Source organism: Xyrauchen texanus, chromosome 21 (assembly GCF_025860055.1).
Source record: "Xyrauchen texanus isolate HMW12.3.18 chromosome 21, RBS_HiC_50CHRs, whole genome shotgun sequence".
Lineage (NCBI taxonomy): Eukaryota > Metazoa > Chordata > Actinopteri > Cypriniformes > Catostomidae > Xyrauchen > Xyrauchen texanus.
The window spans coordinates 30,666,769-30,680,736 of NC_068296.1; the positions used below are offsets into that span (position 1 = coordinate 30,666,769).

Genomic DNA, 13,968 nt, shown 5'->3' on the forward strand with positions numbered 1-13,968 from the left:
CGAGGCCGGTGGCAGAGCACAGATCCTGCAGCACGTCGGAGTCAGAACTACCCAGGTGCAGGAAAGCAGGAGAACTTGCAGGAGAGCCATGGCATGCAGGGCGGAGGTGGCCTGTTCGGTGGCACTGTAGACTTTAGAGGTCAGTGATGACATCATTCTACAGGCTCTAGAGGGGAGTACCGGGCGATCCCGCCAGGTCGCAGCATTCTCGGGACACAAGTGGAACGCAACCGCTCTGTCCACCTGGGGACCTCCGTGTACCCGTGGGCAGCCCCACCATCCAGGTTAGTGAGAGCGGACAAGCGGAGGGGTCGGTTCCGGGCAGTAAAAGGTGCCCTCCATGACCGCGTTAGCGCATCATGCACTTCCGGAAAGAACGGAAACGGGGGGCGTGGCTATGAGCGGCGCCCTGACCCGAGGAACCGATCGAGTAGCCGTGAGGGGGGGGGGACGGAGGTTTCCATCCCAGCCTCACGCTCATGGTGGCCTGGGAAAGCAAGCAAGCAAGCGTGCCGGGGGGGCAGGTGGTTCGTGGGGATTTACTTGGCGAAACCGAGCCCGTCATCATCCCCAAATCGCCTTCATCGCCAGCCAGGTCGTCCTCAATCCCGTGGGAAGAAGGAATGATGCGGGGGGGGGGCGGCTGAAGTGGCTTTCTCTCGTGAGAAAAGAAAGCTGCGGCCACGGCTATGTTCTTGCACTGAGAACACGAACCATTCATAAAACGCTGCCTGTGTGTGATCGCAGCCCAGGCATACGAAGCAGCTTTTATGACCGTCAGAAGGCGGAAAGACATCTTTAATAAGAAAGTCCTGAAAAGGATGTTCAACGCCTGCTGTGTATTGCTTTTTTATGAGTGGGAACTCAAACTCTTTTAGAGGAAATAAACGCTTTTTAGGAGGAGAAACACTCTTTCAGACAATGAAAGAACTGTCAAAGTGCCCAGGGGCGTAGACTGCACAGCGTGCATAGAGAGAGAACGCCAGCTGGAAATACGCCGTAGATCCAACAGCAGTGCTTCTTGCCAACAGAGGTGAGCGAAACAGTGGTGAACTCAGCTTTGCTGTTGCACAACCGTTCGGCTCCGAAGAAAAATTCTGACTGGCACTCGCTGCCCCGCTTCCCTTTATACCCGTATGTCCGCGGTATAAGTGACAGAAGGGGAACATTACATTAAAAATCTTTTTTTATAAATTACCAGGACAAAAACAAAACATTAAATTAAATCAAATTAATAAATTACCAAGAAAATCATTATTAGGCCTATGTATTATTGCATAATTATTGCCTATTATTTTCTATTATTGCACTTCTTTTAATTAACCTTGCCCTATAATTCTGTGATCGAAAAAAAACATTCTCAGAATGTTCTAGACTTTTTTAAACAAAAATAGATAAGACTATCAAAACTATATGACTAATGTAGTCCACTTTTAGAAATACTAGCGTTTTTAAATCTTCCTCTATTCGCATTTGCTGAGCTTCTTCATCTTCATCAAATTTTTTGCATTAAGGTCTGTTAACAGGTGTTTTACCCATGATGGAGCATTAGTGGAACACTCTTGGAGCGAGAGAAAACAATGACGCTCCGATTTTTTAAAAACCCGCTTCTCGCTCCAGGCAAAATCATGCCACTCCTCTCTGCTCACATACTCTGGTTGCCACCCATTCACTTGCATTGTATGGACCTACAGAGCTGAGAAATTCTTCTAAAAATCTTAATTTAAGTTCAGCAGAAGAAATAAGAAAGACATCTGGGGTTGCATGAGGGTGAGTAAATATTGAGAATTGTAATTTTTGGGTGAACTATCCCTTTAAGGGCTCTTGTCAGATCTGGATGAACTTGAAGAAGAGAGGTTTGGAAACATCCCTAGTAATTATTACAGTGAAAAGATGAAAATGTCCCACAAGGACATTATATATAATGCTGAAATACAAACCAAAGCAAGATCATGCTTTATTAATGCCTTCTTTTGCTATATCATAGCTTTTAAAGTCCTGTATGGATTCTTATTTCAGTGTAGTTACAGTTTTCTGTGTCATAAGTATTTAGATCATTATTTCTGTACAGCAGTAAAGCGGCTCTCTAAATGCAGAGTACACAACTTATGTAAGGCACCAACCCTGATCGTGGAACACTCGCTGTGTCTGAAACCACCCCTATCCACTATATAGTGCACTATTTCGAGTTTTGGCTATTTTGTAGGAGTGTCTGAATTCTGAGTGAGCCACTCGTTCAATACTTTTATTCACTCATTCTTAACTCACAATACACTCTAATTTCAAGTGTACATTTCAAGTACACTCGATGACGGTTAATTTCCCACAATCCACCACGGGAAGACGTACGAGCTGGGAGTTTACTGCTTCCTTCACTCCTGCAATATTTTATATCATGCTGAATGTATTACATTACTTTTTTACATTACTGGATTAAAATAACATAATAACATATAGAGAGACAATATCAGCTTGTCTTGGTGTTAAAAGAAGGCATTGCATAATGAAACTATAATTTTTTTCACTGTGTGGAGCGAAGAAATTGTTTCACTTTGAAGAGTTTGATGCTGCTGCACTGATGACTTGTTTGACAGCCTCAACACTCAAGTAGGAGCGTCTCATCGCGCACAGCTGTGAACTTCTGCTCTCGTAAAATTCCCATTAAATAATCTTTCAATAAATAACACATTAATTCAAATTAAACCCAGTAATGTAACGACAGTAACGCCACACATTGTAAAGAAGTAAAAGTAAAAAAAGGTTTAAAACTTGAAAAAAAAAAAACTTGAGTGAGAGTAAAAAGTACCCACTTTTAAACCTACTCTAAAAGTAAAATTTTCCCCAAATTGTTACTCAAGTAAACAAGTTGCTTCCCACCTCTGATTGGTCAGTAGAAAAACTGTATTTTTAAATGCTGGTAACCGGTTAATAACTGGTTAATCTAGTTCCGATCTGTGAAACCAAAGACCAAAGGGTTTTTCACAGTGAATTTTCTGAATAACACCACTTCCTGCTGCCCCCCAAATATCATGCTTCTCTTTTTTAGTAGAATATAGTAAGCGTGTGTTTTGATCCTGAAGGAAACTGCTGCATCACACATTTCTTTTCCTTAATGCATATTGTGGATGTAGCCATCCCTGACATGCAGAAGACCTTTTAACAACTAAATATAATATACTACTTATACAGGCACAGTTAATCCAGATACAAGGGAAAATATATTTATACAGATTTGATGGTGCCAGGTTTTGACTCAGAAGCAGATCTGTAATTACAATCAGCCATACATATTTAGTCTTAACTTTTTGATAATGTTCCATTCAATATGGCTTATTACAGTTAAAGAGCCAATGAGAGTGTGCACTTCCTTCTGTTATACCCAAATGCTGGTTATTAAATCGGTACAAAGTTGATTCAGGATGGTGGCCTGATGTATATTTAAAATATTTTGGAAATATATTTATTATTAATTATACATTTATTGAAAATACATTATTTTATATAGGTACTGTCATTTTAAAGAGAATGTTATTAACTGTTCTTTTATTTCATTCTAATTTGTTACCAATTGGAAACCAGGCTAAATGCTGTAAAATGGAATGAGAGGAATGCTGTTCCTGCTCACAATGAGCTGAAATGTAAAACATTTCATTTTAATGAAATTAAACAATCACATAGCCTTTTAACACTTGTAAATGCTATTGTTATACACTGGATATGCCATTCCCTAGTATTTCAAAGAAAACCAGAAATGATAAGTCCTGTTCTTAAAGATCTATTAACAGTTAGGTATGTATTAAAGGTGCTGTGTGTTCCTTTTTTAGATGTTAAAATTAGTGCCGTCAGTTGATTAAAATGTTTAATCGCGATTAATCGCATACTTTGTCATAGTTAATCGTGATTAATCACCAATTTGAATCTATATATAGTGCTTTTCCTGTCAAAATGCACATATGTCCTTCTTATGAAAGAAAACAAAACAATAAGTAACAATATAATGCTTTATAAAATTTTTCCAAACAAAGCCTAACACAATCTAAAAATAGAAATGCACTAAAATGGCACAAATTCAACTACCATTAAATGTTTCGCAAAGTCTAAGAGGGAGGTTGACTAATTGAAAGAACTATGCAACCTTCATTGCAATGTGCATTAAATCTCTTAAACTCTCACTCTCCACAGACAATGGCTATCCACTTTGCTACAACAATAGTAAAGCCGCCCGCATTCACGATTCACGTCAGGATGCCAGCATCAAGGGCGCTTTGAACTCCACATAAAAAGCGCTTGCAAACAGCATCTCATTCTGCATTTTTGTGAAAGTTAAGACTTGACATGATTTCTTTGGTAATTACATGCACCTTACAGAGCCTGCAAAGTACTTAACTTCTGTCATAAGTCCCATCTGGGCTTGTTTTATGCAACAAATGGCGTTAAGAGCTCCTTTAACCCATTACTTTATCATTGGCATGGCTGTTGTGTGTGTCAGAGTAATGATTCCGGGTGGACATATCGCAAAGATTCTGCTATATTCCGACCAGTGAACATGCTGGTTAATGCTTTATTAATGGTAAATGTGGTTATCGTGATTAAATAATAAATATAAAGATTTTTAATTAATAGCATGTGTTAACGTTATTACTTTGACAGCAATAGTTAAAATACTTTCTCTATTCGACTGTAAACACTGTGGCTTTGTGACACTTTTAGAATAGTGCTCTGTTTGTTTGAGTGTCCCAACATGTCAACTTTAGGCTCAACCAATAGTGTGAATTTGGGGTTGGACTTCCTGTTTGTATCAACCAATGGCAGTGGAGCAGATTGTTTGGGGAAATCTGTTTGGAAATTGCATTATTTTTGAAATTTAATTTGGTGAATCTAGTTTCCCAAAAATTATACACTTTAAACTTTAAAGATAGTCATTAAACTCCTTTGTTGTAGTAACTGTTATATAGCTGTTTCTCACCCCAACAGATCCAGGTGATTAAGATTGAGACTGAAGACAACAGAGAAACACGTTCAGCAAAAGATGCACTACTTCTTTGGTGTCAGATGAAAACAGCAGGGTAAGACTCCATAACCACCCCTCAAATCAATATGATTGCTTCCGAATGTTTATGTACCCTGAAATCGATTCCATTCTGCTGAATTACTGATAATCACCATCCCCCCATAGACATTAATTTAAACATGTTTACATTCACCTTTCCAATACAAGGGTTATGGTCCCATTGGAAACAAGAAATAAATGGAGCTCACATAAAAAATGGTGAGCATTATTTGGAGGTTACATTTGCTATCTTAATCTGCCCAAGGGTTAGGTTCAGGGTTGGGGTTCGCTTTAGAGGGTAGAGTTAATAAAATATGCATTCCTGTTGATGGTATTACATAACTAGCTTTTTGTGGATATTTTACCCGGAAACTGAAGCTCTCACGTGCCCATATATTCAACAATACTTCTAGCTTCTGCCACTGGGGGCAGTGGTTACAATTTTGGTATCTATGTTTGTTTGTCAGTAGTCATAATTAGTCAACAGGACAAGAGTTGCATATTTTCATATTTCTTCCCATATCCTTGTGTGTAAATGCACAAAATGCTTGCAAATGTTCCTCCTCATTATGCTTGAGACGTTTGACTTGATTCTTTGGTTTTTTTACAATATGCTTTGCCTCAGGTACCCTGAAGTTAACATTCACAACTTCACCACCTGTTGGAGGGACGGCCTGGCTTTCAACGCTCTCATTCACAGGCACAGGTTAGTTAGATCAAACACACATGCTGAGATGCACTGTTAATGCACACTCACTTCATACATCATACAAACTTTGCTACATGCCAATTCATATCACTGAAAGAATTATGTTCTCTGATCTGATTGCATCTTGCATGTTTTACAGGCCTGATTTAATTGAATTCCACAAGTTGACCAGATCCAATGCAACACACAACCTCCAGCAAGCCTTTAACATCGCTGAGCAGAGTCTCGGACTCACTAAACTATTAGATCCTGAAGGTAACAAACTTTTGCAATTACACCCTTACTAAATTCAGTTAATTGCAATGAGAGCCTTGCATATTTTATATTTATTGATATATCTAAATAGTCAACAGTGTTAATCTTGTCAACAAAATTACTGATGAAAATGTCAGTTTTATTTTGTCAACGAGAGAGACTAAAAAGTTGCATCATTAATTTAAATTCTCGAAAATATGAGAAAAAATAATACTGCAAGACATTAACAGTGCACAAACAGAAGAAACATCTAGAGAAACATGTTTTTAGAAGAAGAAACATCTACAAAGAATGGATTCATCTAATCCAATAATCCAGGATGTTGGGGATTTCCCCCCTTGAGCTGCGTGACTTAAACGTGCCGAACACCGGCAAAATGAACCGCTTTACAAACATGTATTGCTAGGTAGTAATCAGGTTACAAAAATTAAGTACTTGTAATTGGATTAAATTACATTTTGAAATACTCATAATTGGACTACAGTTACTTTTTATAGATTACATGGTTACATATTAACAAGGCAACAGCTGTAAATTATGAATAATTTATTGATAATTTGCATATCAATATCATCATATTCTTACCTTGAAGTGCATTAGTCTCATAGATTGACATTTTAAGCATGTGCTCCTTTTACGTTACAACAGTAAGATATACACCTCAGCTAAGGAATAGTTGTTGGACTATTACTAAGCTGTAAATTTAAAAAGTGTATCAGATTTTTGAGCTGTTAGCTTTGACCAAGCAATGTCATATCTGTTTTCAGATTCATTACTGTTTGTACATGTAATGTTTCTATTGTTTTATGCACTTAAAATGAACTAGATATGTTTTAAAAATATATATATTATTTTGTACTACCTCACCAATGGTGTGCAGCTCACACATTTAATTTATTTACTTCAAAGCATCTAGTGGATGCCATCTTTAATGGAACAAAGCCCATCGCTCTACTATTGCTGATAATACAGTGGAGTCCAGTGCATGAAACTTGCCATAAAACTTGACAGAGCTGTTCCTTGTGTGACTCGGTGGAACTCTGCTGTTTAGAAATATTTTGCTCTTTTAGAATATTCTTGTTGTTCAAAAGATAATATCTTGCACCTCAGCTTTGGAATAGGTGATGATCAGTAAGCAGTAAGGGTTAAAAATATTTCAGTGTTTTTGGATGAAAGCTTTGACCTTGACTTCATCATTGCTGTTGGTTTTATGGTCTTTCATTCCCCGTCTGTCGCTCACTTCGACTTTGTGTCGAAGAAGTGACACTAGGGGTCTCTCTTGAGAGCCTTGCGCATCTCTGAACTTGAGAAAAAGCCAGTGAGAAATTGGCAGACAGAATTTGCATGTCCCGCCCCCGGACATACGGGTATAAAGGGAGGGAAATGCGTCTGTAGCAGGCTGAGGTGTTGCGGTGACATGGCATGGAGCAGGCTGAGGCGTTGCTGTGACATGGTATGGAGCAGGCTGAGGCGTTGCTGTGACATGGTATGCAGCAGGCTGAGGCGTTGCTGTGACATGGCATGGAGCAGACTCAGACATGGCTGTGACATGTCCTGGAGCTGATTCTGGCGTGGCTGCCATGACGTGGGGTAAAGTCGTTGAAGGCAGAGCCATGGGAGGCTCAAAACTAGGAGTCCTGGATGACTGGGAATAGACCTCAGTGGTTGTGAACATGAGCAGGGTCTCGGGAATGACCTCTGTGGTCATGGGCATGAACAGAGTCTCGGGAATGACTTCTGTGGTTGTGGGTGTGAACAGAGTCTTGGGAGCGACCTCTGTGGTCATGAACACAGGCTGAGATTCAGAGACTAAATCCATTCTCCTCCTCCTCCTCCTCCATGAGGCCAAAGTTGGAATGATGTGGGATGCTGGCTTGGCGGCCATGAAGAGGAACTCTGGCTTGGTGGGCATGACGAGGAACTCTGGCTTGTTGGCGGCCATGACGAGGAACTCTGGCTCAGTGGCTGCCATGACTAGGAAATCTGGCTCGGCAGCGGCCATGTCGAGGAACTCTGGCTCTGTATCCACCTCCCCCACAGTGAACGTGGAACCAAGGATCAGCAGGGAGAGGTCAATATATTGGACCAGATTGAGGGGACTGTGACCGCCAGGCATCAAGAAGGAGATGGGCTCCTTAAGTCCCACCTGAAAAATGTCCTTGAGGGTGACCTCATTAAAGCCCAAATTGCTGGCTAGATTGCAGAAATACTCCACGTATTCCTCCAGGAGAACATACCCCTGATGTAGGCTGAGGAGCTGAACTGTTGGGTTAATTGTTGTCGGTCAGGTATTCTGTAACGTTTCTGGACACAGGTAGTGACAGGGAGACAAAGATGACATGATGAACCCAAGTGTAGGTTTATTTTTCAAATGTGGAATCCCTATTAATATTAACCCTAATATTAAACGTGAATCAAAACAAAACAAAAAAATTAACGACTAGACTAGACATGACATGACATGACATAATCAAAACTTGACTAAAACTAGACTTGACTTGGCGTGATTTGGCTTGAGCAAAACAAGTTACATTCACAATACCTGACAAAACACAATGGCAAACATGAGGGCTTAAATACAAGGAAATGGTTAAGAAGTAAACAAGACAACAAATCACAAGACTAAACTATAAACAAGATAACAAACTAAATTAACTTAAACCAATGAAAAGACAATACTAATAACAAAGTAATCAACCAATGAACCAATGAAAACAAGATGCATGAACATGACAAGATCACATGAGGGAAACAGGAATCACATGACATAAAACAGGAACTAGATTTTAAAATTAAATTACATGAAAACAAGAACCAAAAGAATAAACATGACACTGTTAGATTTCATGTTTATTTAATTAATGTAATAGTTTATTGCACTATTTAAAAATGTCAGAAGGAGCTTTTTTATGAGGCTCTTTTTGTTAGTAATAAAGAATGTAATAAAGGTTCTTCCTATTTGTACTTCTATGTTAAAATGATAATCTTACTCAAATGCATGTCACATAAAATAAAATAAAATAGAATGAGGTTGAAAGTAATCCAAAAGTAATCTGATTAGATTACCCCAAAAATGTAAACTAGGAGATTAAGTTACTGATTGCATTTGTTGTCATATAATTTGTAATCAGTACCTGATTACAATTCACAAGTAATCCGCCCAGCACTGCAAACATGTTAATTACCCAACTCAAGCATCCTATTTAGACATGAGATTTATCACTCTATATAAGTGTTATATCACAACATATATGTAATATTTCAAATATGCACAGACAATTAAGTAAATGGACAGGTAAACCTGAACTAAATTACGTGCTTGGCAGAATGTGTAAAACATCGGAAATTAATAACAGTCTCATGAAGAATTCAGATACAGTAACGAAAAGTAGCTACTTCTATATATTAATTGTATGCTGTTTTTTCAGGAGCTCAGGTTTTCACAATGACAGTATTATTTGTTGTATCTTTAATTTTTTACATATTTTTTATGTTTGAATGTTTGATTAAAGTTTGGTGTTTTACATGATTTTGTCATTTTGCACATTATCATCACCTAAAATATGTAATTTTCATTCAGATTTAGGAAAACTGATGTCTCGGTTACTGTCGTAACCTCCATTTCCTGATAGAGGGAATGAGATGTTGTGTCGATGAAGTGACACTAGTGGTCGCTTCTGGGAGCCCCAGACATCTCTGATCTTTGAGAAAAGGCCAATGAAAATTGGCGAGTGGAATTTGGAAGGAGCTGCAATGCATACACTCATTCAGGTTTTGCACTGAGGAGCCGAGACAAGGTCCAGGCTGATTCAGCGGGTAGTTCGGTGTTGTGGCAGGAGGGACACATCCCTCCTCCATCAGGGAACGAGGTTACAACAAAAACCGAGACATTCCCCTTCTGTCACTCCCTCAACATTGTGTCGATGAATTGACACTAGGGGTCCCTATGGAAAATGCCCCAACTTCTGAACTGTGTTACGTCGACTGGCGGTACAAGACTGGCAGAGCTCTGTGTGTCTCGTAGCCAGCGCACCAGGCTGCCACGTAAGCTCCCCCAATGCACACGAAGGTGTCATATGGTTCCCTTCACCTTGGGGACAAGTCGACTGCCCTTAAAAACGGACCGGCTGACCCAGCCGTGGACTCAACTCTTTTTTTCTCCCCAAAAGGAACGAAATCGTTCAACTGGGAGCCATATAAGGTCCACTTTGGAAGGTGTCCCTCCAAAGAGGAGGACCTTTAGAGTGGGAATATGTCACATGGTCTTCACGAGTCCGGTTGGAAGCACGGCATGTGGAAGGGTTCCGTGGTAGATCCTACCTGAAGGGAATGGGGAATGGGAGGTCCGTGAGGGGTTTCCCAGCAGAGAAGCTCCCATTGAAGTTCCCAAATCGCCCCCAGTGCTAACCACCTCATACCCGTAGGTAGAAGGACCGAGCCGAGGAGCCGCTGGGGTGGCTATTCCTCTGACGAAGGAAAGCCGCCCGCAACGTAGCCATGGTCATTCTCTTGCAATGATGGCACGATCCATCCACGATCGCCATCCGCGAGGGTAGCACCCAAACACGTGAGACAGCGATCGTGGCCATCAGAAGCAGAGAGATAGCGACCACAACCAGGAATAACACACAAACGAAAAGGCATCTTGAAAAAGACACTTTGGTAAGTGCCACTCTTTTAGTTGGAAATATATTCTCCGTTAGAGAAAATATGCTCTTTTTTTTCTCTGCTGCTGAAGTGCCCTGGGGTGTTTCTCTGTACAATGCCGGTGTGAGAGAGGGAGAACCGCTGTAATGTGCCGTAGAGACCAACAGCTCGTGAGAGTAAGAGATGAATGGACGGCAGAGTAATTCAGCTCAGTGAATACATCCGCTTGGCTCCGAAGAAGAAGTTGGAATGTGTTTATGCATTCCATCTCCTTATATACCCATATGTCCGGGGGAGTGGCATGCAAATTTCACTCCACGATTTTCATCTCAAAGATCAGAGATGTCTGCCGCTCCCAGGAGCGACCCCTAGTATCACTTTATCAACACAATGTCTAGTGAGTGACAGAAGGGGAACTAATTTGAATGATTATGACATTTTCATCAAAAGACTAAAACTAAAAACTGTGTAGCAAGTAACAATAATAGCCAATCTATTAATGTCTGGTTTGATCACTCCTCGAAACAATAACTATTTTGTCACAACACAGATGTAAACACAGAGAATCCAGATGAGAAGTCTATCATCACATATGTAGTGTCCTACTACCATTACTTCTCCAAAATGAAGGCACTTATTGTTGAAGGGAAGAGGATTGGAAAGGTAAGTGTTTTTGGCACACTAACATAAAATCAAATTTGACACTATTTATTTTCTTAAAGGGATAACTTACCCAAACATTTTAATTCTCTCTTCATTTTCTCACCCTTATGCCATCCTAGATGTGTATGACTTTCTTTCTTATGCTGAACACAAACATTTTTTTAGAAGAATATTTCATCCCTGTATGTCCATACAATGCAAGTGAATGGTGGCCAGAAATTTGAAGGTCCAAAATGCACATAAAGAAAGCATAAAAGGAATCCATTGGATATAACCTTTGGTTATATCCATACCTTCAGAAGTGATATGATATGTGTGGTGAGAAACAGATCAATATTTAAGTTATATTTACTATAAATTCTCCTCCCTGCCCAATAAGCAGAGATATGGAAATACCAAAAATAAAAGAAGACTTTTCTCACCCACACCTATCATATCACTTCTGAAGATATGGATTAAACCAATGAATTCTCATGGGTTAATTTTATGCTCCATTTATGTGCTTTTTGGACCTTCAAAATTTGAGCTGAAATATTCTTCTAAAAATCTTTGTTTGTGTTCAGCAGAAGAAAGTAAGTCATGCACATCTGGGATGGCACGAGGGTGAATAAATGATGACAGAATTTTCATTTATGGGTGCACTATCCCTTTATTGTTCCTGGCCTTATGGTGCAGAATACATCAGCTCATCTTTGTATTTAAATGTAAAAACTTTCCTTTTTCACTTATGTCACCATTGCCTAATGTAAATAGTTTGTAATGAAGTTTGTCAAAAAAGAGTTGTTACTGTGTAGTCCTGCACATAGACTTCTTATGAGAATCTCTAAACCTTCTAAGTTTTATCAGACAAACTTTACATCTCTGTCCTTCTCTCTAGGTGCTGGACAATGCTTTAGAAGCTGACAAGATCATTCGGCGTTATGAGGCATTATCATCTGACCTGTTGGAGTGGATCGAGAGAACCATAAGCATCATTAGCAACCAGAAGTTTGCTAATTCGCTATCTGGCGTTCAGCAACAACTTCAAGCCTTTACCACCTACTGCACCATCGAGAAGCCCATAAAGTAAGAGTAGAATAAACAAAACAGAAGTTTTTTTTGCCTGAAATTTCATGACTGCAAGCAAAATACTGTTGTTTTCAGTCTCACACATAATATTGGAACCTCCTTCAGTCTGATGTGCTTTTGTCCATTTGGCATCAAAAATTGTTGATACCATTTAATTAATCTTATAATCAAGGAATGTGCTGAAACTTGCAACTTGTGGCATGAGACAGTTGTAACTTCTACTGCAATTAAAACAGCTTGTTTACAACTACTGACCTAAGCTGCTGTACACTGCTACTCACATACAGTTTGTTATGTGGTTGGGTCTGAAATAGTAAGTGTATGTTCTGTTGGGCTGTTTTAATGGAAACACATATAGATATGGAAGATAGATGCTGATCATTTTTGTGCTTATTTGTGGCATGGATGTATGTCCTGTGTTTATCCAGGTTCCAGGAGAAAGGAAATCTGGAGGTGCTGCTTTTCACCATCCAAAGTAAGCTCCGAGCTAACAATCAGAAGCCATATGTGCCTCACGACGGGAAACTGATCTCAGACATTAATAAGGTATGTACCTGTTTAGTTAATCTGTCCTTCAACTGGATTTATACTCAGACAGGGTGGCTCAGGGTGAATTTCAAGAAAGCTGGCAAGAACATGTCCAGGTCATATTTTAGTCCAGAATCATAATAACTAAATAATAAAAAAAGAAATTATATTTTGCATGAAGTGAAAATTAATAGGCAAGTTTACTTTGCCTTGTGACATTATCCTCATGACAATTACGCACCCCTCCAATTCTTATTGCTGTCATGTGAGAAAATAATTATTAGGTCTGTCAATCGATTTAAGATTTGTAATCCAATTATTTAGAATTATTTATATGATATGCCGATTCATTTATATATATATATATATATATATATATAGATATATATATATAGATACTTGTAAATAAACATAATTCAATATATATTGATTAATTAATTATAAATAATCATATTTAAATAATTATAACATATACAATAATAATTGGAAACTGTATTTTATATTATTGTATGTCCGAAATAAATTTTATATATCCGCATCACACATATGCCAATCTGAAACTTTTGGAACGTCTCAATGTTTTATGCTAAATATATATGTATAATTTTACTCTTTTTAGAAATATGACGAGAGATTCACCCAATTGGTTACTGTAAAAAGATTTTATTTATTGAATTTTGTATTTTTAAATCTGGATCAATGAATGAATATTCTTGATTAAATGCTTTTTTTGTTTCATGAAAGGCATGGAAGAGATTAGAGAAGGCGGAGCACGAGAGGGGCGTGGCTCTTAGAAAAGAGCTGATTCGTCAGGAAAAGCTTGAACTTCTGTCTCAACGATTTGACCATAAGATCACCATGAGGCAGGCTTGGCTAAATGAAAACCAACGTCTCGTCTCACAGGTAAGTAAACAGGACAAATCAAGTGTAATGTATGTGTTACATTTAGAGTCCATTGATAGCAAAAAGTGGGATTTAAAACAATGAGGTCCAACAAACCGTTGCATATCATTGCACATATATGACACATTCTCTCCTCAGAAAGCTG

At 38.9% G+C, this 13,968-nt stretch overlaps 1 protein-coding gene across 3 annotated transcripts in view; it reads left to right on the forward strand.

The window, feature by feature from the left end:
- LOC127661629 (spectrin beta chain, non-erythrocytic 4-like) overlaps positions 1-13,968 on the forward strand; it is a 96,372-nt gene that overhangs the window by 13,250 nt on the left and 69,154 nt on the right. For all 3 annotated transcript variants that reach the window (XM_052152423.1, XM_052152426.1, XM_052152424.1), the window contains exons 4-10: positions 4,975-5,066; positions 5,676-5,756; positions 5,899-6,014; positions 11,212-11,324; positions 12,202-12,389; positions 12,821-12,938; positions 13,665-13,823. In XM_052152423.1, coding sequence (XP_052008383.1) covers positions 4,975-5,066; positions 5,676-5,756; positions 5,899-6,014; positions 11,212-11,324; positions 12,202-12,389; positions 12,821-12,938; positions 13,665-13,823 — 867 coding nt within the window. The remainder of the gene's footprint in view (positions 1-4,974; positions 5,067-5,675; positions 5,757-5,898; positions 6,015-11,211; positions 11,325-12,201; positions 12,390-12,820; positions 12,939-13,664; positions 13,824-13,968) is intronic.